The 23,174-nt window shown below is 50.7% G+C and overlaps 1 protein-coding gene across 2 annotated transcripts in view; it reads right to left on the reverse strand.

The window, feature by feature from the left end:
• Positions 1-23,174, reverse strand: part of Pxylp1 (2-phosphoxylose phosphatase 1) — a 64,593-nt gene that overhangs the window by 9,141 nt on the left and 32,278 nt on the right. For both annotated transcript variants that reach the window (XM_032910037.1, XM_032910038.1), the window contains exons 2-4: positions 22,488-22,619; positions 6,032-6,190; positions 5,172-5,298 (exon numbers count right to left, since the gene is read on the reverse strand). In XM_032910037.1, coding sequence (XP_032765928.1) covers positions 5,172-5,298; positions 6,032-6,190; positions 22,488-22,566 — 365 coding nt within the window. In that variant the 5' untranslated portion in view covers positions 22,567-22,619. The remainder of the gene's footprint in view (positions 1-5,171; positions 5,299-6,031; positions 6,191-22,487; positions 22,620-23,174) is intronic.

Genomic DNA, 23,174 nt, shown 5'->3' on the forward strand with positions numbered 1-23,174 from the left:
TACCTTCTCACTCCTCCATTATGCTGGAACCCAGGCTCCCCAGTAGGGATGCAGTCTGGAGGACCCATTTTAGTGCTACACTCATGCCACTGAGGTGAGATTTAAAACTCCCAAGTTTCTGAGCACCCCAGGCAGCCTGGGTGGGTCTTACTGCTGACGAGCAGTTTCTCATCGGCTGCTCCCTGACTGCACAACCTGTGGTCTCTTTCTTAGAGTGGCTTCCCTCCTTATCCCCTCACTACCTGTGAGGGTTTGAATGAAAGTGGCCCCATAGCCCACAGGGAGTGGTACAATCAGGAGGTGTGGCCTTGTTGGAGTGGGTGTGGCTTGCTGGAGGAAACATGTCACTGGGAGGTGGGCTTTGAGATTTCAGAAGCTCAAGCCAGGCCTAGTGACCCACTCTTTCTTCCTGTTGCCTGGGTTCTTCTCCAGCATCACGTCTGCTTGCACACTGCCATGCTTCCGGCCATGATGACAATGGACTAAACCTCTGAGCCAGGCCTAGTTAAATGTTTGCCTTATTCAGAGTTGCTGTGGGTCATGGTGTCTCTTCACAGGAGTAAAGCCCTAAGACAGTCCATAAGCTGAGTTGTGGGTTGCTGGTCAGGCTCCAGTGCACTACCAAAGCCTCTCCCACTCCAATTCTGCTCCTCTTCTTCCTCTGCTGAAGCAGGCACCTGTGCTGGCTTCCACTTGCGTGACTGACCCAGCACCAGCACGAGACCTGAATCTCCGGATGTAAGTGGCTCCCAGCGTAGGGTAGCCCACCTGCAGTGATGCCTTAGATGCCTGCCTACTCTGCTACCTTTCCAGCTACACTGGTCCCAGTGTTACTCACGTATGCTGAGCTCTGCAAGCTGCAGGCCCACTGCACTTTCTGGCCCTTCCTTCTAGAACGTTCTCCCCCTAGGTCTTCATAGGACTTCTCCCCCACTACACTTATGTGATGGCTGGTGTGCTACCATGCACCCTGGCCCAGGAGACGGGCACAGCTCTAAGATTTATTATGTAGATGTTTGAAAGGACTGTTTTTCTTCTTGCATGTAGAAAAGCATGCTCATCCTTATGAATGTAAAAAGGGCATTTAAAGACACAGCACTTTTTTCATGGAGAGATGGTTCTGTGGTTAAGAGCACTGACTGCTTTTCTAGAGGTCCTGAGTTCAATACCCAGCAACCATATGGTGGCTCACAGCCATTTGTAATGAGATCTGATGCCCTCTTCTGGTGTGTCTGAATTGAACAACAGTGTACTCATATATAAAAATAAAAAAAAAAAAAAAAAAAAAAATAATTAAAAAAAAAAAAAAGCCATGGCACTCACATAGTTAACACTTCAATGCTAACTGACTGCAGTACTAGGAGAGTGGAACCTTTCCTAACACAGCACATAGCGATCACGGAGCATCATCTTCCACTAGGAAGACAGTGGGGCCTAGCACTGTGCCCAGCACTCTAAGGCAACAGAGAGATACGGACACACCAGCTCCACCAGTGAATCAGGTACCCCAACCACAGACCAAAGTAATGGGTACCTTCCAGGCCTTACTGCCTTTAGCAGGAACCACAAAATTACTAATTTGTGATCCAAAATCAGCAGCTGGGAAGGCAACAGGCACTGCCGGGGTGGGCGCCTAGAGCAGGTCTATACACTACATGCCTGCTCACTCCTTCCCTAAGTACATGTTTGCAGTGATAGGCCAAGCCGTACTGTGTTTAAGGATGGACGTAATTAAACAAGGTTAGGTAGAGCAGTGACTCCTTTCATCTGACGGGCGGTGCTGGAAGCCAGAGATAGCCTGAGACCCTGCATCTGCCCTGCTCTTTCCTGTGCAAACAATACCCACAATAAGGTCTAATTTCTAAGGCATGGTGAGAGACTGTAACGACTAATGATAAGATACAACCGGTTCCAGAACACACTGCAACCACATGACTGGAGTTTTCCATTTGCTGGCTAGACTGCTGTACCAGAGGCAACTAAAAGGAGGAAAACTCAAACGGAGGAAGAGAGATGTTGCGCTCTACATGTGCACTGTGTTCTTTGCATAAAGGATTTAGGACAGCTCCTGCCAACGCAAAATGCACAGGAAGAGAAGCAGGGAGCGAGGCTGCTAGAGCAGCAGCTCCTAGGACTGAACTGGCCGCAGTGACCCACCACAGGGAAAGAGCCTAGGGCAATGCCCTTGCTAGGGTTTCCATTGCTGTAAGGAGTCACCATGACCACAGCAACTCTTATAAAGGACAGCATTTAACTGGGGCTGGCTTACAGGTTCTAAGGTTCAGTAGATTATCATGGTGGGAAACACAGCAACGTCCAGGAGGGTATGGTGCTGCAGGAGCTGAGAGTTCTACAACTTGTTCTGAAGACAAACAGGAAGACACTGGCTTCCAGGCAGCTAGGAGGAGGGGTTCAAAGCTTACCCCCTCAGTTACACACTTCTTCCAACAAGGCCACCTAACAGTGCCACTCCTTGGGCCAAGCATATTCAAGCCACCACAGGCACAGTGACCTCTAGGCTGCAGTGGGTGATGCCACGTCACCGTGGATGAAGCTTCTGTGTGAACCAGGCCACATACTTGTTCCCTCCTTTATTTAGACACATAAGGTTGATGTAAGGAAGGCAGAAGGAGTATGGTGTCTCTGAGAGGAGAAGGGATCTGCCCAGTGTCAAACAGGTTGTAAAGGCTTCAGGGATACAATGGCCAAGGCTCGCCCTTCCAGCAGGGGCATGGTGACAGGGACTTACAACAGGCACTGTGTCCTGTAATTCCCACAGAGGTCACAAATTCACTCTGCACCTATCAAGTCCAAAAGCTGTTGTTGGACGAGCTCTAGGGTAGGCTAGGTGATTTGGGAGCAGTCAAGTCTGCAGATGGCAGAGCTGAGTCCCCTGGGCAAGATAAGCTGCAGGGTGCCCAGGTGGCCCAGGCGAATAGGCCCCTTCTCCGGGAACAGCCAGAGTGATTATGTCGTCAGGGTCTGTTCTGAGCTGCACCAGTTGGATTCCCCTGGTGGAATTGCAGGCAAGAGGAAGGAGTCAACAGCTAAGGAACTGAAACATGTGACATTCACAAAGCCTCACGACCATCCTGCCCCCACCTAGCACAGAAGCCCAGTGACCCGCATGTCCTTGGGCTGTTAAAAGGACGGCCAGTAGGCAAGAGTAGAGCAGTACGTGTTGTCGATACAACACCTGGCTGTACCTGGTGGAGGACCATGGCTCCTCTGAGCTGCCCTTCCTACTATCCATCCACAGGGTTAAAGTGTGGTGTAACCAGCAGCCTCTGTCCTTGCCTGGCTCTATGCCAGCTGGGATGGCTTTATAGACTTCCTTTGCCTGTTCTGACATCCTTCCTGTATGTCCCCGCACCTCAAAGAGTGAGCGATGGCTACTGTCAGTTCCCTAGACAGCCACAGAGCCATCCCAGTGTTTCGTATGTGGGATGGGGTGAGGGCAACTGCTGTCTGGAAGAGGGAACTTCTAAAGAGGTCTTAAAGATACTGTGGAAGTGGGGTGAGCAGGGAGAAGGACAGTAGGAGGGAGACACAGCTGGCACAAAGCCACGAAGGAGTGGGTGCTACAAGAAGTGGGGTGCTGGGGAGCAGAGAATCACAGGGGAAAGTCTGAATACCAGGCTGGAGAGTGAGGGTTCAGTCATGATGGGGAGAGCCAGGGTGCTCACGGTCCCCTAGCAGGAGACACTAGGGTACACACACACCTTGTTAAATCAATGCAGCAAGGAAAGCACATACCCTAGGCTGGCAGCAATGTAGTCTCAGGCACAGGAGAGAACGTGCAAAACCTCAGTCTTTCTACCTAAAATGGTTCACTTCCTACTCCCCAGACACCAGGGCGTCTGGGATATCAAGAGTTATCTGAAACCTCCAGCTTCGTGTCCTCAGAGAGTGGCCCTGGCTGCAGGCAAGCCATCCCTGTTGCCACTACTGGGCTGGTCCTGTGTAGGCAGGCTGGCACCGGAGGAGCACTCCATCAAAACAAACGTCTCCTCCACTGGGCACTCCCCTGTGCCTCATGGTCTCATTCAGTAAACTCGGCACAGGATGGATGCTATGTGCCCCCAGACACCCTGGCTACAGCCAAGGCATCATTTATTGCTAACCGTTTCTAATTTCCATGCACGCAATTTCCATTCTCTGTTCAATTATTTTTCATCCTAAGGGCTTTCAACTAAGACAGTGCTGCCTGCAATGTGTGAAAAATTAAATGGCTGAACACTATCTTACGCTCACAGGCCTTGACAGCTGCGAGCACTCCCTCCCGTGCATCATCCCCTCCCTTACCCCCACCCTCCCTGCCTGGTGAGCTCTGATTTCCATTTCAGAGGTGGGTGGCTGAGCTCTGCTAGACCAAGGGATCAGACCAAGGGATCAGACCAAGGGATCAGACCAAGAGCCTCCATGGACCACCTCTAGAGGGGAATGGCTCTCACCCAGGGCTCACACTATCTCTTCTTTCTCACACGGAGCATCAGAATGAGAGGCTGGGTCTCAGACTGAATGGGGCCAGGGCCTCAGTGTACTTTCTGAGTTGCCTGAAATCGATGCCCTCCCTGCTCTGGGCCTGTCTTTGGCTCTTCTCCCAATTCAGACATTCTTTCCTGGAGGGAGAAGGGAGACTCATAGGAGTCAGGAAGCCAAATGAAATTTAAAAGACATACAAAACTCAAGGCTCGGAAGCTCAGAAAGTTACAAGACCCACAAGGCCCTATCCAAGGTTTTAACACCAGGAAATAACTACAAGGGGTTACAAGAAGAAAGGGTGCCAGAGCCCAGTCTCCCACAAGCTGTACAGGAGGCTCTGTGATGAAGCCTTTTGAGCGATCACCCACGCTGGGGTGGGCTTTTCAGTGAGGCAGTGGCCTCTGAGTTACCCATGCTCCTCTGGGGTAACTCCAATAAAATCTCTGGCTTACGCAGTTGGATTTGGGTGGAGTCTTTTCTCTGATCATCATCAGTGCCCGATCTGGGTTGAATAGATGTCTGCGTCTCCCAAGGGAGTCACACAACAGCATGAATGCGAGGCGGTGAACACTTTGAACAGTTCATGCCCACCCAAAGCACAGCGCGCTCCTCTCTCCCATAATGCTCTGCTGCACAGCACACAGCGGACTTCATGAAGATGACTCATAAAAAAAAGTGCAATTCACCTGCTGGCCACTAGAGTGCAGTCGATTTCTGGCCGCTTCGTTTTGGGAATGGCATACAGTGGGTACCTGTCCCCGTGGCGGATGAACACATGAACGGAGACCAGCTTATAATGATGCGGGGCATGACCTGTGAGAGAGACACATCTTCCGGTCACCATACGATAAGCAAATGGTTTAGCAAGAGTGGCACATGCCCAGGCTGGGGGACTGAGGAGGGAGAATGCAGGACAACCCAGAAATGGCGGAGCGGCTACCCAGGGGCTTGAACTGGAGGGAAGGCCGCTGTGCTGGGTGGGTGATGCTGAAGAATCCCACGAGGTGGGACAGGTTCATGGGAGGGACTGACATGTCCCAGAGCCCCCAAAGCAATCAGCTGATGGCCAGTGAGGTGTACACATGGTGACTAATGTCTCACACGCAGAGACTCGGGGAGGCGCCCCAAAATCCTAGCCACAGATTTCTGCTCTAAGTCCTTCAGGAAACACAGCAGGACACAAAGGCGTGCTTCCACACCACCCTGTGATACACTCTGAGGAAAGGGAAACTTGATAGGGATATAGTTTAACACTCCATTCTAGCAAGAATGTAGGCCCTGTGGAAATGCTAAGCACATGGTGGATTTGCTCTGAGAAGCCGAGGTAGCCGAGGGGATGGGCCAGCCTCAAGCCCCTTGTCTGCCTTACTCACATCTCACCAGAGACTGGCTACCTCAGTACAGTGTGCTAAGACCCAGTGGTTGCTGCAGGATTTGAGGCCAAGCCACCCAGTTTGATGCTGCTTAGAGAACTTAGTCCAGGATGTCTACTTGGGCACTGAGGCCCAGGCTGTCAAGACAGTGACAGGTCATACACTGGGCCTACCTTCCATGCTGTGCTCAGCTACACTCGGAATGTTGCAGTACAGAAGAGCTTCATAGACCGGGTCTACCGTGGGGGGCTCTGTCACTGGGTCAGGCATGATCCTCTTCCGGCTCTTGCTGCTTCCGCCATTCTTTGTGGTGGACACTGGGATCAGATGAACTGCAAAGAAAGCACAGTGGGTAGAGAAGATGCTAGGTCAGCTGCCATGGCCACGGCCGGCTGAACATCACAGGGGTATTCTCTCCTTCAGTTAGGGTGGACCTTAGCGGAACAGGAAGTCAGCCTGGCTCTAACTGAGTGACAGACCTCCCTCGGTGTGAGCGAGGAGAACTTGCTCCTCACTCTCGAGTTACGGGAACTAACAGTGCATAAGGACGCACTCCTCTTCTCAATAAGCTTTTAGCTCTCATAACTCTGTGGGGGGAGGGGGATCCACTGGCGCCTGTTAAGTGCTAAATGGAGTGTGTGTCACACCTCAATTAATACCATCCGACCACACTTCATGGTCTCCAGAGCCCTATATCGGGAATCTGCTCACTAGTCCTCATGAGGCCGCTTCACAGAAGAGAGAGTCTGAGTCCAAGGTCCACATGTGTGGAATGACCCTTAACTGGTTCCTACCCATCTGCCTGGGCTGGCTCTCCCCAATCGCCTATGGGTGTCGAGTGTCATGCAATGTGTAATGGCTTGTCTACTTGGCATTCATCTTTCTATCAGTGAGCCCCAGGCGCCATGGGAGACTGGCTAAGCTATCAATGACAGCATTCACCTTGACAGGGTGGACACGTGAGCAGAATCAGTGAAGGCAGCGACGGGGAAAACAAGCTTTTCCCTTGTGACTGGGAGGGTCTCTCCCTGTTCAGGCTGGGACTGTGCAGGCATCTGTCTGTCTGTCCACAGACAGCCTCTTTCCCAGTCCTTCCATGATTGGGAAGTAGTTTTGCTCTTTCACAGAGTTTCTAGAGACTCCTGCATGGTAGTAGTTACTAGTAGTGTAGGACATGCTTGCAAACAATCGAGCCCGCAAACCTAGTTAACTTCTAAAGGTTTACCAACCACATAATAAAAAATATATATATGCATATTTATGTATACACACCCAAACAATAGCTGAAACAGAAACTAATCACTAGTCTACATCAGCGTAAGTTCCCTAATTTCTTCTACATAAGCGTCTGAAAGATCCTTTTGACAAACAGATGCTGTTTAAAAAAAAAAAGGGACAAAAGACAATGTTTACACTAAGAGAAACACATTTGCAACACACATAACAGATATGTGACTGATGCTCCCAGTACAGAACACGGAAACTGAAGATTCAGTACAGGATACAAACAGGCTATGCGCAAATACCAACAGCCAACAAAACACGAACGGATGTGCAAGTTAGTGACAGAAAGGCAAAAGAAAATTACCAATGAGATATATGTCCCCAGGTTGAAAAGCACACTTGAACAGTAACACCACAGGCCCATCATGAAGTGGCACTACTTGAAAGTGTGGCCTTGTGGGTGTAAGTGTGTCACTGGGGGTGGGCTTTGAAGTTTCAGATGCTCAAGCCAGGCCCAGTGTCACTCTCTCTTCCTGCTGCCGAAGCCAGATGTAGAGCTCTCAGCTCCCTCTCCAGTACCATGCCTGCCTGCATGCAGCCATGTCCACCGTGATGATAATGGACTAAACCTTGACAACTGTAAGCCAGCCCCAATTACATGCTTTCCTTTATAAGAGTTGCCGTGGTCACGGTGTCTCCTCACAGCAACAGAAACCCTGACTAAGACAGGGTGTTTTGGCTCACACTTTGAGGGACCAGCCCATCATGGAAGAGCCTGTCACATTCCATCTGGTGACATAAAGCAGAGAGTGTCATGTGCTCTTGACTTTCTCCTTTTATTTGATGCAGGACCTCAGCCCACAGAATGCTACTACTCACATTCAGGGTGGAGTTTCCCACCTCAATTAAGCTAATCTAGATAATCACAAACATTCCCAAAGGTTTGTTTCCATGTGATTCTAAATTCCATCATACTGATAGCGAAGATTAACCCTTCCAGCTCTACTGGTTGTCAGCTTGCCACCCAAACACATCACCTGTAAGCCCATGCCTGTCTCTCTTATCCCCACAGACTCACTGCCATCTCACCATGCAAACGACATCCAGTCCACTTCCAAAGTCCCCATAATCTTTAATAGTCCCAACACTGTTTGAAAATCCAAAGTCCAAGTACCACTTGGGACTCAGAGCAATCTCTTAACTGAGCTCCTATAAAACAAGAAGTAAGTTACATAGTACAATGTACAATAGCACAGAATAAAATTCCAAAAGGGCAGAATGGGAGCACAGCGGGCCAAAGCGAGGCTGAACTCCAGCAAGACAACTATAAATCCCGCACCTCTATAACCTGCACCTGGAGCTCTGGATGGAATCATCTGGGCTCCAAGGTTCCTGGGAGGCCGCGCCCCCCAGCTCCACACACGGAGCATTCCTCAGCTGACGCCCTACGGCCCTTACCCCTCCAACACCCTGGGACTCCACTGCGAGGTCAGCCGTCCCTTCACGCTTCATACAGTGGCTTTTGCAGGCTTCCCTCAGGGGATTCCAAACAGCACCACATACTTGGTGCGAGAGAGTCCATGCCCACCTCAATCCTACATCTTTTGTGGCCCCCAAAACCAGTTCTACACTGGTGATACTGCCGAGTTCCACTGCCAGCTCAGGATGGAGCCTGACCCCCTAGAACCGTAGTTACACCAGCTTCTGTCCACCCTGGGGAACATTTCCCCAGGCAGCTGCTTTGAGAAACAGGATAAAAACAATGAGAGGTAATCCTGACATAGCTTGAGTGCTACCCCATCTTGGAATTTCCTCTGTCAAACTAGCCCATTATTTTCAAATTCAACTCCACCACAGTTCTCAGGACACAGGCAGAATACGGCCAGATTCTCTGCCAGAACAGAACAGGAATATAACCCTAACCCAGTTTCTCCTGGGACCTTTGTTTCCTTCTGAAGCCTCATGAGCCCGGCCACTACTCTCAGTATATCAGCATTCGGTATCCAAGCTCTCACCAGAATGGCACAGTGAGCTCTCTTACAGTAGTCAAGGCTTTCCTAACCGAAACTCTCGCCCAAAGCGGTTCCAAAGGCCACAGGGTCAGATTTGTCCCAGCATTGGCCCTTCTCAGTACCAGTTTTCTGTATTAGTTACACGTACTGTGACTAGGACACAATATCCGACGGAAGCAATTGTGGAAGGCATAACCTATTGTTTACTGTCAAAGGAGAGACATTCTATCATGGCAGAGGAGACATGGTGGCAAGAGCAGGAGGCCAGCAGGTGACACTGCACCCACAGTCAGGAAACAGAGAGCCATACATTCTCGTACTTATCACCCTCTCTCCTTTCTGCTCAGTCAGGATCCAGACCGTGGACTTGGTGCCACCTACGTTTACGGTGAGTCTTTGTACCTTTATAATCTAGGTAGCAGCCCCTCACACGCTTGCCCTGAGATTTGATCCCATGGTGATTTTAAATCCTATCAAGCTGAGATTAGCCATCACATGGCGCATTCAGACATTTGTTCCTCGATGAGAGCCCAGCAACACGTCACATGTCCCACAATGCCACAGTGCGTTCCATCTGGGGAACAGAAGGAACGCACGCATGTGAGCAGGTGTTTGGTTTCCTACAGACATCCGTATGAGTTTAACATGAATATATTCATAGTAGTCACATGTTACATGCATTCTATATGCGAAAAACCACACATTTATTATTAGGCCTCAATAGACATGGACGCACTTACAGGCTTTACTAAGTAAAACAATACAAAGGCCTTTGGAGTGATCGTTCCCCAGTTCTGGATCTGGCTGCAGCTGGAGCCTCATTTTCCCCACAGCTGGGAGATGTTAACGGCCAATGCACAGCTCAGTGCCTGGAGCTATTTACTGTGGGAGATGAGGCGCACAGCAGATGTCCCACAGTGGCATTCCGATGGCTACCCTGGCTGGGCAGCGCCTTCAGTTCTTTACTGTGCTTTATAAGGAGTCGACCAAATTCTGGTTCCCTGGCCAGGTTATGGCTCACTTCCTCCAGGCCAAGGCAGGGTGCAGTTAAGCAGACATTTGTGGTGTAAGAGAACAGAGTGTGTGGAATCCCGGATTATCAAAAGCACAAGCTGGGAGGCCTGGGAGGCCAGTGGGAACCCTGGTGGTTAGCTCCAAGAGCCCCGCCGATGACTCAAAGAAGTGGCACAATCACAAGGAGACCTTACATCTGGAAAGACCTTTGCTGCGTCCTCTGTCACTGGGCTCCTTCGTTTTGTCCATTATTGAGTTTACTGAGGACTCTGTGCGGCTGCAACTCCCCTCATCCAGACAGGGTTTCCACCCTCAGGGGTTCTCTGGGGCGTCTTTTAGATCCCAGGCACTCACAGCGGATCGCAGGCAGGTGTGTGTGAAGTCTCAGCTCCTCTTCATCCCTGTGGCATCCCCAGGTGGCATCTGTGCCACTGAGCGCCTGCCCCCCAGCCTGTCTCCCTCATGGTCCTGTTTGCTGGTATTTCTGCTCACCCAGTTCCTGTTGCTTGAATCTACCAGGAGCTGCCTCCTCCGGGAAGCCCACTCCTAGTTTACAAGTGGGTTCTACACCCCCTTTCCCGTAAGTCTATCTAGCTTCAGCTATTATGTTCATACCAGAGTACAAGTAAGCAGGGGTGACCCTGTTTGTTATCCTGTCACCCCAAACATCTAGAAGGCCAAGATCATGTCTCTTTCATGTTCATGTACCCTGGTGGCTGGCGGAGGACAGCTCTCCCAAAAATGCTTGCTGAGCTGAAGGTCTGCTCTGAGTCATACGCCGCAGCCTGTGCCTCGACTTTACTTCATGAGTCCTCTGGAGAGTCTTGGTTATCCAGGCAGCCTAGAGAGGGGATGGCTGGAGACAGCTTTCCAGGTTCCGAGAGGCTGGTGCGTAGCTCCCTGCTGTGGACGGCACAGCAACCTAGCTCAGGCCTTGCCTCAGATCTCCAGGAGACCTGGCCCAAGTGACCCATAAGGCATGACACACAGGGAGCCCTATGAGGGGGCTGACAGAGCAGGGGACCTGGAGGAGTGGGTCTTGCAGCTGGAGGATGCTTTTATCCTGGCATTGTGCCACTTGCCACGTGAGATCTTAGGGACTGACTCTTCTGGAGTAGGGACAGTGAGTACAGGACAGGCTCAGAGGCTGGGAAATATCTGGAGCCTGTGTTTGAGACACGCTTATCCCATCAGCCATTGCCCATGTCTCCTGTAATTTGGCTGCGGCACCACCCCTCCCTTCCCCAGGTCAATTGGAAACACTGCTGTTCCAAATCAGATGGCGGTTTAGATGGCGGTTTCGATGAAAAGAAGAAACGGACCGTGGGGGATGGCGTGTGGAGTGAGAGTGGGCAGACGGAAGGATCATGAGTTCCACTGTGTAGGTGGAAAACTCCTGGGGCTACAGAGGCACTGTGAGTAACGTGCGGTACAGTAAGCTCTCCCTGGTAACTGGCTACCCACAGGCATGTACTTCTCTGTTCTGTGATCACTAAGCAGAAAGGAAGATCTCCATCACCTCCCTAATGTCTCATCCTGTCCTTACCCCGTGATGCTTGGATGAGGTTACTGACAGAGTCCTGAAGAAGTGACAGAGGGCACCCCCTTAAGGCTTCCCTTCATGTCCCTGTGGTGGGTCTGAATAGGAATGGCCCCCATAGGCTCATACATTCGAAGGCTTGGTCACTAGGGAGTGGCTCTACTTGACAGGGATGAGGAGGTGTGGCCTTGTGGGAGGAAGTGTGTCATGGGGGATGGGCTTTGGATTTTCAAAGGCTCAAGCCAGGCCCAGTGTCTCTCTCTTCCTGCTGCCGACTGATCCAGATGTAGAACTCTCAGCACCTTCTCCAGCACTATGTCTGCCTGTGTGCCACCATGTTTCCCACCTTGGTGACAACGCACTTAACCTCTGAAACTGTTAAGCCAGCCCCAATTAAATGTTTTCCTTTTTAAGAATTGCCTTGGTCATGGTGTCTCCTCACAGCCACCGAACACTGCTCTCAGAAGCAGCAAACTTCTTGAAAGCAAGGGGGATGACAAAATGTTCCCTTCCCCAGTTCCCTCTCCTCACCTGGTTTCCAGGTTTTGCTGGCAGGCGGTGCTGAACTGGCTCAACTGGCCCTAATCCGAGCCATCAACCAGAAAGTGCACCAAAGTGCTAGTGGAGAGGGAGTCAAGGGGCTTCCCGAGGGCTATAAGCCCTGGCCCTACCTCCTCAGGCAGAAGCCTATGCATCTGTCCAGCAGCGACTAACAAATAAGGAGAGAGTGGAAACCACTTAAACCTTGAGGGAAAGGGGGAGGCCCTTGGTCACAACACCTCCTGAACCCTCTGGTCACTGGTTTTGGGGTACAGGAAAGGCACCATGGAGACTGTGCTATGAAGGAAATGTACCGTGGTCACTGCCATCTTCAGGCAAATGCTAGTTAACGAGAGCCTAGCCCAGCTGCCAGAGCTCTGAACTTCTCTGAGGCAAAACGGGCACCTGATGATTCTGTTCTGACTTTTGTTGCTTCTATTCCAGGTCCCACAGGATGGATGGAATGGCCCAGAGTCAGAGCCAAAATATCTTCCCAGCACAGTCAGTCTTGTGGCTGGCCCTCAGGCCTCAGGCCACGTCAGTCATTCCTACAACCGCAGTGATGAATGGGTCAGCGGGGATGTTGCAGCCAAGTGTCTGAGGCCAGCTCGATATCTGGGAATCTCTGACTTGCACAGACACAGCCAGTGTCCTTCCTCTAGAGGGTCACACCAGTGTCTGTAGTGTCAGCTCACCTCTCCATCTCAAGGCCCTGACCCAGAGCAGAAAGCAGAGTCCTAGTTGTTACGGTTTGTATCCGAAATGTCCCCACATGCTCATGTCATGAGTGTTTGTTCCCTGACTGGTGGGGGCTGTGGAACCTTTCAAAGGTAGGATCCGGCTGGAGGAGAGAGAGCTCCCGGGGCAGTGCTTGGAGATTACAGTCAACCTTGATTTCTATCTCGCTCTCTGCTTCCTAATCTGTCACCATGTGGACAGGGTCCCACAGCACTGCCATCTGAGCCACAGTCTCCACCTGCCATGCTTTCTCCTTTATGGTGACCCTGAATCTCTCCAAAACCAAGAGCTAAAGTGAAACTTGCCCATGGGTTGTTTCTGCCTGGCATGGTGAGCACAGTGATGCAGAAGTGACTCAGACCCTGGGCCTCCTCCTGTTGCGGCCTTAGCCTCCTGTGTGAGCTCCTCGCGGGTACCTCAGGCTGATTTGATGGAGCACTGCAAAGGCAGCTCTATCGTGTCCATGACAACAATCCCTTTCCTCCTGTAGGGAAGCCCAGCCCCTGCTGACAGCAATGTGCTGGCCGGTGTTTTGTCAACTTGAAACAAGTGAGAGCCATCTGAGGGACGCCTCCATCAGACTGGCCTGCAGGCAAACCTGTGGGCATTTCTTGATTAATGACATGAGAGGGCCCTGCCCATTGGGGATGGTGTCGCCCCTGGGCTGCTGGGCCTGGGGTATACAAGAGAACAGGCTGAGCAAGTGATGAGGAGAAAGCCAGGATTCCTCCATGGCTTCTGCCTGAGTGCCTGCCTCAGGTTCCTACCATGACTTCCCTTCCTGCTGGACCACAGCTGTAAGTTAAAATAAACCGTTTCCTGCCGAAGCTGCCTTTGGTCATGGCGTTTATCACAGCAACAGAAACCCTAAGTTAGGAGCTTCACGAACCAACACTATGGTGCAGCTGGGTCTCCATGCTATTCCTCCATGCCCTGTTCTTGCCTGCTAACAACCCAAGGAAAGGACCTGACCATGCAGGCTAACAAGGCTGCTCCCAAAGGAAGACGGTTTTGCAGTGGGGGAGGGGTGTCTTTCAAGGCTCACCCTCCTGCCATTCCCTCAGCATGTGAGGTCTGTCTGCTTCTCTTCCTCTGTACAGACACCTGGCAGACTGAAGTCCCTCGTTGGAAACTACAGGAGTCCATCCCAGGACTGGAAGCATGGCCGGGATAAAGTGCCACTCCAACTCTGGACTCAGCTGCCCCACGAGTTACTCCAATACAGTGGCTCTCAGCCTTCTCCTACAGAAACCTTCCACCCAGTGCCTCGTATTGTGGTGACCCCAACCATAGAATTATTTTCACTGCTACTTCACAACTAGTTTCACTGTTGTTAATATTAAAATAAATTGGTCATTAATCCTAACGTAAATATCTGATGTGCAGGATATCTGATATTGACCTCCCAAGAAAGGGTCACTTGACACACGTCCCCCAAAAGAGGTAAAGACCCACAGGTTGAGAGCCGCTGCTTAGCGACATTACCAGCCAAGTTTCTGTGGAGGCCAATATCTGGTCTGCCATCTGCATCTTACCTTCCTAGCTCCAGGGCCTGCTCTGCCCTCACTGGGACCTCAGCCTGGGCTGCTCGCCTCCTCGGGGACTACACTGTGACTGGTGTTCCACTTACGTCTCTCTGGTTCTGACTGCTGAAGGGTCAAGACCTGGCACTTCATGCCTGCCCTCCAAGAGTTTACTCTGTTCCTTATCAGTTCTTTAAAGTGCTTATTTATGCATAAGCACATGAGCCTGCATGAGGAAGTGTACTCCACGGGCATGCAGGTGCCATGGAGGACAGGAGGTGTTGGATCCCCTGGAACTGGGACTTCCGGGAAGTTGCCAGCCCACTGGATGTGGGTGAGCTTGGGCCTCTGCAAGAACAGAGAGTGCTCTCTTCATTACGGAGCCATCCCTCCAGACACACCCTACCCCTGCCTGATAATTTCTTAAGAGCCATTCCTGTCAACGTGTGATGGGGAGGGGACACTGAGTGCTGCTGTGCACATAAACCAGTCTCCCTGACCCTCGGCCCCTCAACAGAGGCAGCTTTTCCAACCCTCGCAGACATTAGGTTCACCCGAGTCAGCATCTTTCCTGAGCACGGGGCACCACCCCCATCCTGCCTCCACATTTCTCCAGGTTCTGTCCATCATCTCAAGGACTCTGGAGTTCTCTCTCTCTCTCATCCATCTGCCAAGAAATAATAGTGATTTCCTCTAACAGCCAGTTCCCACAATTCCCTCAGCTCTCCTCAGACCATGAAATTACCTTAAATGCCCACCCCCTGTCTCCAAGCTATACTGCATCCAAAAAAAATAAATGCCTGTTGTAATTGCCCATGAAAGCCAGAACCACAAGAAAAAGCCTGCAGTTCTATTATCTGCCTTTGGTCACTTGTGTTAATGGCTGGGCTGGGTCTCGTTTTATAAGAGAGGTGGGGAACGGCAAAACCACACCTGGAGACTCAGTGGCTACGTTTTACACAGAGAAGACTGATCAAACAGTTGAACCTCAAGTCTCTCTGTGAACTTAGTGAGCCACAATATACTGCCTTTCAGCCCCCCCCCCATTAATGTCACCTCATCTCGAGCCACCTGATGTAGCGAGTCAATAAGGATCTCCACTGAGCTGGATGACTGCAGGGACCAGTGGATCATGGCAGAATATGACTGGAAGGGCTGGGGACTCAGCAGGTCCTATTAGGCTGGAAGCCATTACAAGCTATGTATCTATTTATCTATTCACATCCCAAATGCTGCCCCTCAGCCCCCCTCATGCAGTTCCCCCTTCCCCAGCAGCCCCCCTCATCCACCTAACCTAGTACATCAAGTCTCCAGAGGATCAGGTGTATCCTGTCCCACTGAGGCCAGACATGGCAGCCCTCTGGTACCTATGTGCTGGGTGGGGCCTCAGACCAGCTCTTCGGTTGGTGGTCCAGTACATATGAAAGACAAATGAACGTCACCTTTCGATTTGGGGCCAATTCTCAAGACATTCATTCCATTATGTATATTCAAATATCCCCCAGCCCAAAATGGGAAACACTCTGGTCCTTAGCATTCAATCGAGAATGGTAAGAACTGTGTAGAGTACAGTAGACCCTTGGCCTGCTTTTAAATTCTGTGTATGTGTGTGTGTCTCTGTGTCTGTGTGTGTGTGTTGTCTGTCTGTGTGTGTCTCTGTGTCTCTGTGTGTGTGTTGTCTGTCTGTGTGTGTGTTGTGTGTGTCTGTGTCTGTGTGTGTTGTATGTGTGTCTGTGTGTCTGTGTGTGTCTGTGTGTGTCTGTGTGTGTCTGTGTGTGTCTCTGTGTGTGTGTGTCTGTGTGTGTCTGTGTGTGTCTGTGTGTGTGTTGTGTGTGTGTGTGTGTGTGTGTGTGTGTGTGTCTGTGTCTGTGTCTGTGTGTGTGTGTGTGTGTGTGTGTGTGTGTGTGTGTGTGTCTGTGTGTGTGTGTGTGTCTGTGTGTGTGTGTGTCTGTGTGTCTCTGTGTGTCTCTGTGTCTGTGTGTGGCTGTGTGTTGTCTGTGTGTGTGTGTGTGTGTGTGTGTGTGTGTGTGTGTGTGTGTGGCCATGCCGAGGTGTATATGTAGAAGTGAAATGATAATCTGTGAGAGCCGGCTGTCTCCTTCAGTCATGTGGGTTCTGAGAATCAAACTCAGGCTGTCTTTGTGGCACCTTTAACTGCTGAGTCGCTCTGCCGGCCCTAACTCCTTGTTCTTCAAAGGTTTCCATCTCTAAACCCTGGCCATGGGAACACATGAAGGTTTTCCAAACACACCAGTTCACACACACTGGCTTCATGACTTCAAACTAAAAGGAACACCAGATAAGGAGCAGAGGACAGTCCGGGCCCCTACCCGGGTACAGGCTCCAGACCGTTCTGCAGCCAAGGGGCTTACGCTCAGCTACCTTTATCCAAACATGTGCTCCGCAAGGCCATGCGTGTCATGCACAGCAGGCTTGCGGGGCTGCCATGGCACTGACGCTGCACATGCTAACAGCTAACCGGAAAGAGCTCACGAGCCTCAGGAAGTCTAAACAACCAAGGGCAACGTCACTGCTGCGTTCACGGCCGCTGTGCAGAGGCAGCTTCATTCACAGGCGCTGCCAAATGCTGTCGTCCTCCTTCCCAGGAGACAGGGGATCTCTACAGGACAGGGACGGAGTACGGCGTCCGGAGACTACAGAAAGGATGCTGGTTCTGCTCATAAAAAGGTACCACAGAAGCACAGCACACACACACACCACATTCTCAGAGCTGATTAAGCTGCCCAAGTCTGCCCTGCTGAGACTGGAAGGTTACCTCTCTCCTGGGCTTCTGCACAGCTCCTGTCTGAATCCTCTCCCTCCATCTCCCCAGCATCTCAACTTTGCCTCCTTTCTTTCCCCAGGGAAAACACTTCTGCAGCCGAGACTGAGCAGAATGGGACAAGAGTCTCCGGTGCCAGGGTGAATGACTTTTCAAACAAGAGCTCAAAGTTTATTTGTGTGAAACTGGTAAATAATTTTTAAAACCTGAAAACACTGCTGGGGCCAAACCAAACAAGTTCACGGTGTCTACATGATCCAAGTCCTTCCCAGCCCAGACTGCACGGTGGTGAGCACAAAGCCACAAACAGTGGCTGCAGACCTGGTCTTTCCTGGGCCTTCAACCAAGATCCACTCTGGGCAGGGCTGCAGCCAGCCAGCCCTCAGATGCCTTCAGCCACCCTGTGCACCTTGCTGTCTCCCCAGTCCACCTCTCCTTCCTGAGCTCTGTCCACTACTTGTCTTGTCCTGAGCCCTCTTCCTCTCCTCACCTATGATCTAGACATTCACTTCCCTCAGCTTGTGTCTTCCTCCCAAGTGGAGCACTGCAGGCGACCTCTGTGTAAATACACAGATGAACACAGCACCTAGTGACTCCCCTGGCCAGACTCCCGGGCTTCGAGGTAGAGTCGCTCTACCACAGTATCCCTCCACAGAATCATAAAGGCCACGCAGACCACGCCCCTTCAGGGTTTGCCTTTTCCTTCCTGGGCCAAGGCCTGCATCTAGGCCACCCCAGTCTTTGCTGAGTTTCAGGGTCCAGCATCACCTCCCACCAGTTCACACTACGTGAGCCGCACCCGGGCGCTGCCTCTGAATGCAGATTTCTGGGTTCTGCTCCCACCAAGAGTCAGATTCCGCAGGCAGGACCATGAGCGTTTTTTTTTTTGCTCGATTGATTAGGAATGTGCATGTTAAACATGGCCCGAGGCAACGCAGATCTAAGCACTCAGATGTCCACACTCTGGGAAACAGAACTGGGCTGACCACTCTCCAATATGGTGGTGTCCCTTCAGCTCGGCTCCCTCTTGCTCGCCTCTGCACAGCCTCCTTCTGCCAGGGAAACTTCTCCAGTGCCCTCCCCAACAACTCCCACTCGCTTTCAAGCAAGATGTCCCCTGCCCTACTCTCAATAAAGTTTGGCCTCAAATGTTCCCTGACTCCCTAGAGTGGGCAGGATTCTTGTCCTCTGTCCTGACACACCACCCTGCCACACAGACAGGATCTGAATTCACTTAACACATGTCGGGACTACTAAGTGTCAGGCACTGCACCACACGCTACAGAATCCTTCACCAACTCCATCAGCCAAGGGTCCCCTTTTCTGAGAGGAAACTGAGGCACAGAGAAGGCAAACCGCTTGTCTAAGCTCGGAAATCTGGTTAGCAGGGACCACGCTCTGTCCCCTCTGCCATGCCCCACCCTTTGCCTGCCCAGCCCCACACAGTTCCTGCTGTGCCTCCTCTGGTCAGTGAGCTGCCTGTGCCTCCAGGGGATCTGAACTCCCAGCCCTGCAACAGCTCAAGAGTGTTAGCTAACTACATCGGTAAGGAGAGATAAAATCAATAACCTTTAGAGATTAGAGGGTAAAGACACAAGATGTGATTGGGCCCAATGACTGTCCTGACACTATACTCCCTAGAGAGTGACTTCAGGGTGTGCTGACTCCTGTGGGGAGAATGCACTACCCAAGTCACCTTGACATAGCACCAAGTTCTCAGAAGCTCCACGTCATGACCAGTGCACATCTGTCTCCTTGTCCATTCAGGTTACACAGAACAGGCCAACACCTCTTGCAGAGAAGACACTGCAGACGCCACAGATGCCTAAGACAATATTGGCTTTCACTACTGTAGGTAGAGGATGCCTCCCAGCTATGAGTGCTGTAAGCACCATAGAGATTAACTGTCAGCCAACGTACTCTGATTAAAAGGGCTAGGGTAGGGTTAGGGTTAATCGGGGTTACAGTAAGGATTAAGGTTTCTTTCACCAAACAGCTGAAGTAGCATAAGCCCTGACCACCTTCTGGGATGAGAGCATCACGGTCGTGTGCTCTGGCGGGACTCTGGTTAACTTACAGACTTACGATCAGTATGCTTCTGTGGGCCAAGGGTTTTCCCAAAAGCTCTCAAACAACCTGATAGACAGTAACAATCAGCCCCACTGTACAGAATGAACAATAAGCTGCCATGAGCCAAGGTCTAAGTTCCCAAAAGTCTAAGTTCTCACACCAATTTTGCAAACAAACAGGTAACCAAGAGGCTTCCACAAGCCAAGGCTTTTCCCGAAGTGTCTACTCTCATGCCAGCCTTGCAAAATTATGATGATTAACTGTCTTACAGAAGAAGACGCAGAGGACCCAGCTGCTCGATGAGGAAGCTAACATTCAAATCGAGGCCACAACTTCAGGGCCTGTGTGTGCCTGTCACACAGCCATTTGGGGCCATTGTGAGAACAGGGGAAAACCGAACACAAAATTTACAGCAAAGGAACGCAGCTGAGGAAAAACCGGCGATGATAAATGGGCAGAAAAAGTAGGAACGAATGAATCAGAGGTCTTCATAGCCTAATTATCTTTCAGTGTCATAACAAAGGAACCTTGAATTTGAGAAGTTATTTTCCTACTGTACTCATTAAGGAACTGGAAATATTTTTCTAAAAAACAAACAAACAAACAAAGAAAAACAAGAAAGAAAGAAAAAAGGAAAAAAGAAAGCAAGAAACCCAAGTAACTTTAATAAGGATTTCTGACATATGGAGGCCATTAGCAAAACGGAAGATAGACATGTTCCAGGAAGCTGCAGACAGCACTGCCTGGGCCCCTTCCCCACTGCCTCTGCCTCCACAGCGCTGAGCACATCACATACTTAACAGTGCATGTGGCCTGTCGACTCAGGCTCTCTGCCCACAGGAAGACGAGCTTAATAATCCCATTTCTCAATCCTGACCCCCGTCACAGCATTCCCACCTCCAAAACATCAACAGGAAAATTTACCAACAAGACAGCGTAAGACACGCGATCGCTTTGGAAAACGAAACCCTGCTTTTTACATAAACCACACACAAAGAGTTATAGTCGATAACCTCAACTGTGTCGTTTTGAAGAATAATGTCGCCAATGGGTATTCAAAAAAAATTGTCCAAAGGAGCAATAAAGAAAAAGCCTGCTTATTTTAGGGTAAGGACAAAAGCATGAGTCAACCTTTGTTAGGTGAATCCATGACGTTTCTTACACAATCATCATCATCATCATCATCATCATCATCATCATAAGCAATCAATAAAGCAACCAAATAAATAAAGAAATAAATGCCATCTCTACAGAAACAGGCAGGTGCCAACGCTGCAGTTTACCGAGAAGGAGAAAGGCAGCACGGACGTCCATTTCTTAAGCTTTCTGAACTGCAAGGTACTCCAGAGTGAAGGGCTCGGGTCCAGCCAGGCCAATTTATTCTGCAAAATTTTCCTTAAAAAAGTGTGGCTGAAAAGCGGCCCTCTTAACACAGACGAACATTCAGAAGCGTTCCACAAGCAAGACACACAGGGCCATTCAGTGCCACACAGGCCAGCTCATGCGAGCTGCCTGGGGAACACAAGTCAGCCACATTCACCCCTCGAACCCGCCCAGGGCTCAGGATAAAACCCAGGCTGACTGCAGGTCCCACCTCCTTCACCGAAGGATGGAAAATTTCCAATGAAAAAACGACAAACAATGAAACCACTGAAAGCCAAAAGCCGCTTTTTTGAAAGGATTTCTATTTTTGCAGGGCATTAGGCATCTGGAGTATTTTTGCATGTCTATGGTCACCTTCTCTTGACCACCTCCAATATTGGAAAGATGAAATAAGTATTTTTAAACCTCCTCATGGTTAGAATAGCTTGTTACGTGCACAGAGGTGATCCTAACCGTATACCACCCTGGAGGTAAATCAGGCGAGCTTGCTCAAAAAGCTCTCTTTCTTACCACCCACTCCTGGGGCCAATTCGCCCCACATTCCTGTGCGTGCACCACATCCCACTGACTGAGCCACCTGCTCCTCTTTCTGCCCCTCTGAGTGGAACAGAAATGGCACCTCCCCACAGAGCTCCTGGAGGTGACAAACACTTGTCTCCCACCCACCACGGTGAGGTGGTAAAACAGAGAAGCCGGGAGACAGCAAACACAGTTCTCAGTATTTTATCAGCATCTCCTCAGTTTCCAGTACATGGAATCCAAGGGAAAGGAAGATGCTTTTAGAGTGAACATTCATTCATTCATTCATTCATTCATTCATTCATTCATTCATTCAGAGATGTCCACTCTGTACTGGGCATGTGGGGTCCCGAAATACACAGGACACAGTACAGGGAGGCTCCATGACCAGCGAAAGGGAGCTGGCTCACGAAATCCTGATGTTCACCTCAGAAGCATCAACCCTTGGGAGCAATGGAAGGCATCCAGAGGAGGCAAAGCAAGGGCTAAACAGATGGAAAGAAGACGGGAACAGCTGGCCAGGGAAGGGTCGTAGGGGTGAGGAGCACAGGGCAAGACTGATTCTTTGGAGAAGGCCAAGCAGAGGGTGGGACACAGTGGACAGTGGGCCACCACTGAAGGATTGCAATCAGTGAGATACTGGAGCAGGATTTGAGCTCCAGGATAGCCCCTCTCATGGCAAGTGTTGGCAGCACAGATTTGGGGTACAGTGTGAGCATAAGAACCCAGTGAAAAACTGGGGGGTGGTAAGGCTCACAGACAAGCTTCACCTGAGAGTCCTTACTGTGCTACCTGGGACCTCCCAGGTGCAGCTTCTGACCCAATTTCACCACCCTATCCTGAACTACTCCAGCCCCATCAGTGACTGAATATAAAATGGCCACCCGGTCCTCCAGGAACCAAATGCCCCTGCTCAGCGTAGAAATTCAAAGGGACCCTCTGCACCTTGCAATGGATGGCAAAGAAAATTTCAGGAATAAGCAAGCGGTTTAGAAATACATGTAAGAATTCAAAGAATGTATCCCGAGGCTGGTGTGAGTGTGGCACATGCCCAGGAGGCCGAGGAAGGAGGGTCATTAGCTTGAGACTAGTCTGGGCTACAGAGTGAGACCTGGACTCAAGGAAAGAACAGACACCAGTTTAGGACCCCTGCTTGCACCCATTCACTGTGGGCACCAACAACGAGAAAGCTCCAGGGTCTCCTCACCGCCCTCACACCTAGGCCCTCAGTTTACAGTGAAGCCGCCTGCCCTCCTGTGAGTCTCAAGCCCCCTCCATACTTACAGAACTGCAGGCTGAGGCTCAGGAAAGCCAGCAGCCCAGCCAGGGCCAGCAGCACCAAGAAGCGATTGCGGTAAAGCATTATTGCGTGTTCTACGTTCTCTTCATGGTTTCACCTCTAATCCGGAGCCCGTCCTGCAGAGAAAACACAGGCAAGGAACAAATGCTCAAGGAGAAAGTCAAGTGTGTCACCTGAAAGCGATCCAGTTAGCCCATCCCCTGCAGAAGGACAAGCACCGGCTCTCTAAGTCTTTGCCCTGAGATAAGCCCAAATGAGAACATTCTTTCAAGTGAAAAGGGTTTGCTAGCCCTTCCCTCACCTGCCATCCACAGGTGGAGAGACTGTTTCCAGACACGGCATTCCAGAGAGAAGAGCAACGTGCAATGTCACAGACGACAAATCCTGCACACGGACCAGCTCACCCCATTATAACCTCAAACGCTGAAGTCTTCAATCTCTGGATGAACTGTTTGCCAACATGGCCTTGGGCATGCATCATAATCTGGATATCGAGCATTGCAATGTGTCCCATAATAACTGCATTCAGAGACGCTGGGTGTGCTCCTGTACTAACAGCCACATCGGCTACTCAGAGGCATCAGCCATTCCAGACCATTGAGAGTCTCGGTTGCAGTCTGGGGTCTTCCTGCAGAGACCCCTTCCCCATTCTAATTTCTTCCAACTACATT

This window comes from Rattus rattus, chromosome 8 (genome assembly GCF_011064425.1).
Source record: "Rattus rattus isolate New Zealand chromosome 8, Rrattus_CSIRO_v1, whole genome shotgun sequence".
Taxonomy (NCBI): domain Eukaryota; kingdom Metazoa; phylum Chordata; class Mammalia; order Rodentia; family Muridae; genus Rattus; species Rattus rattus.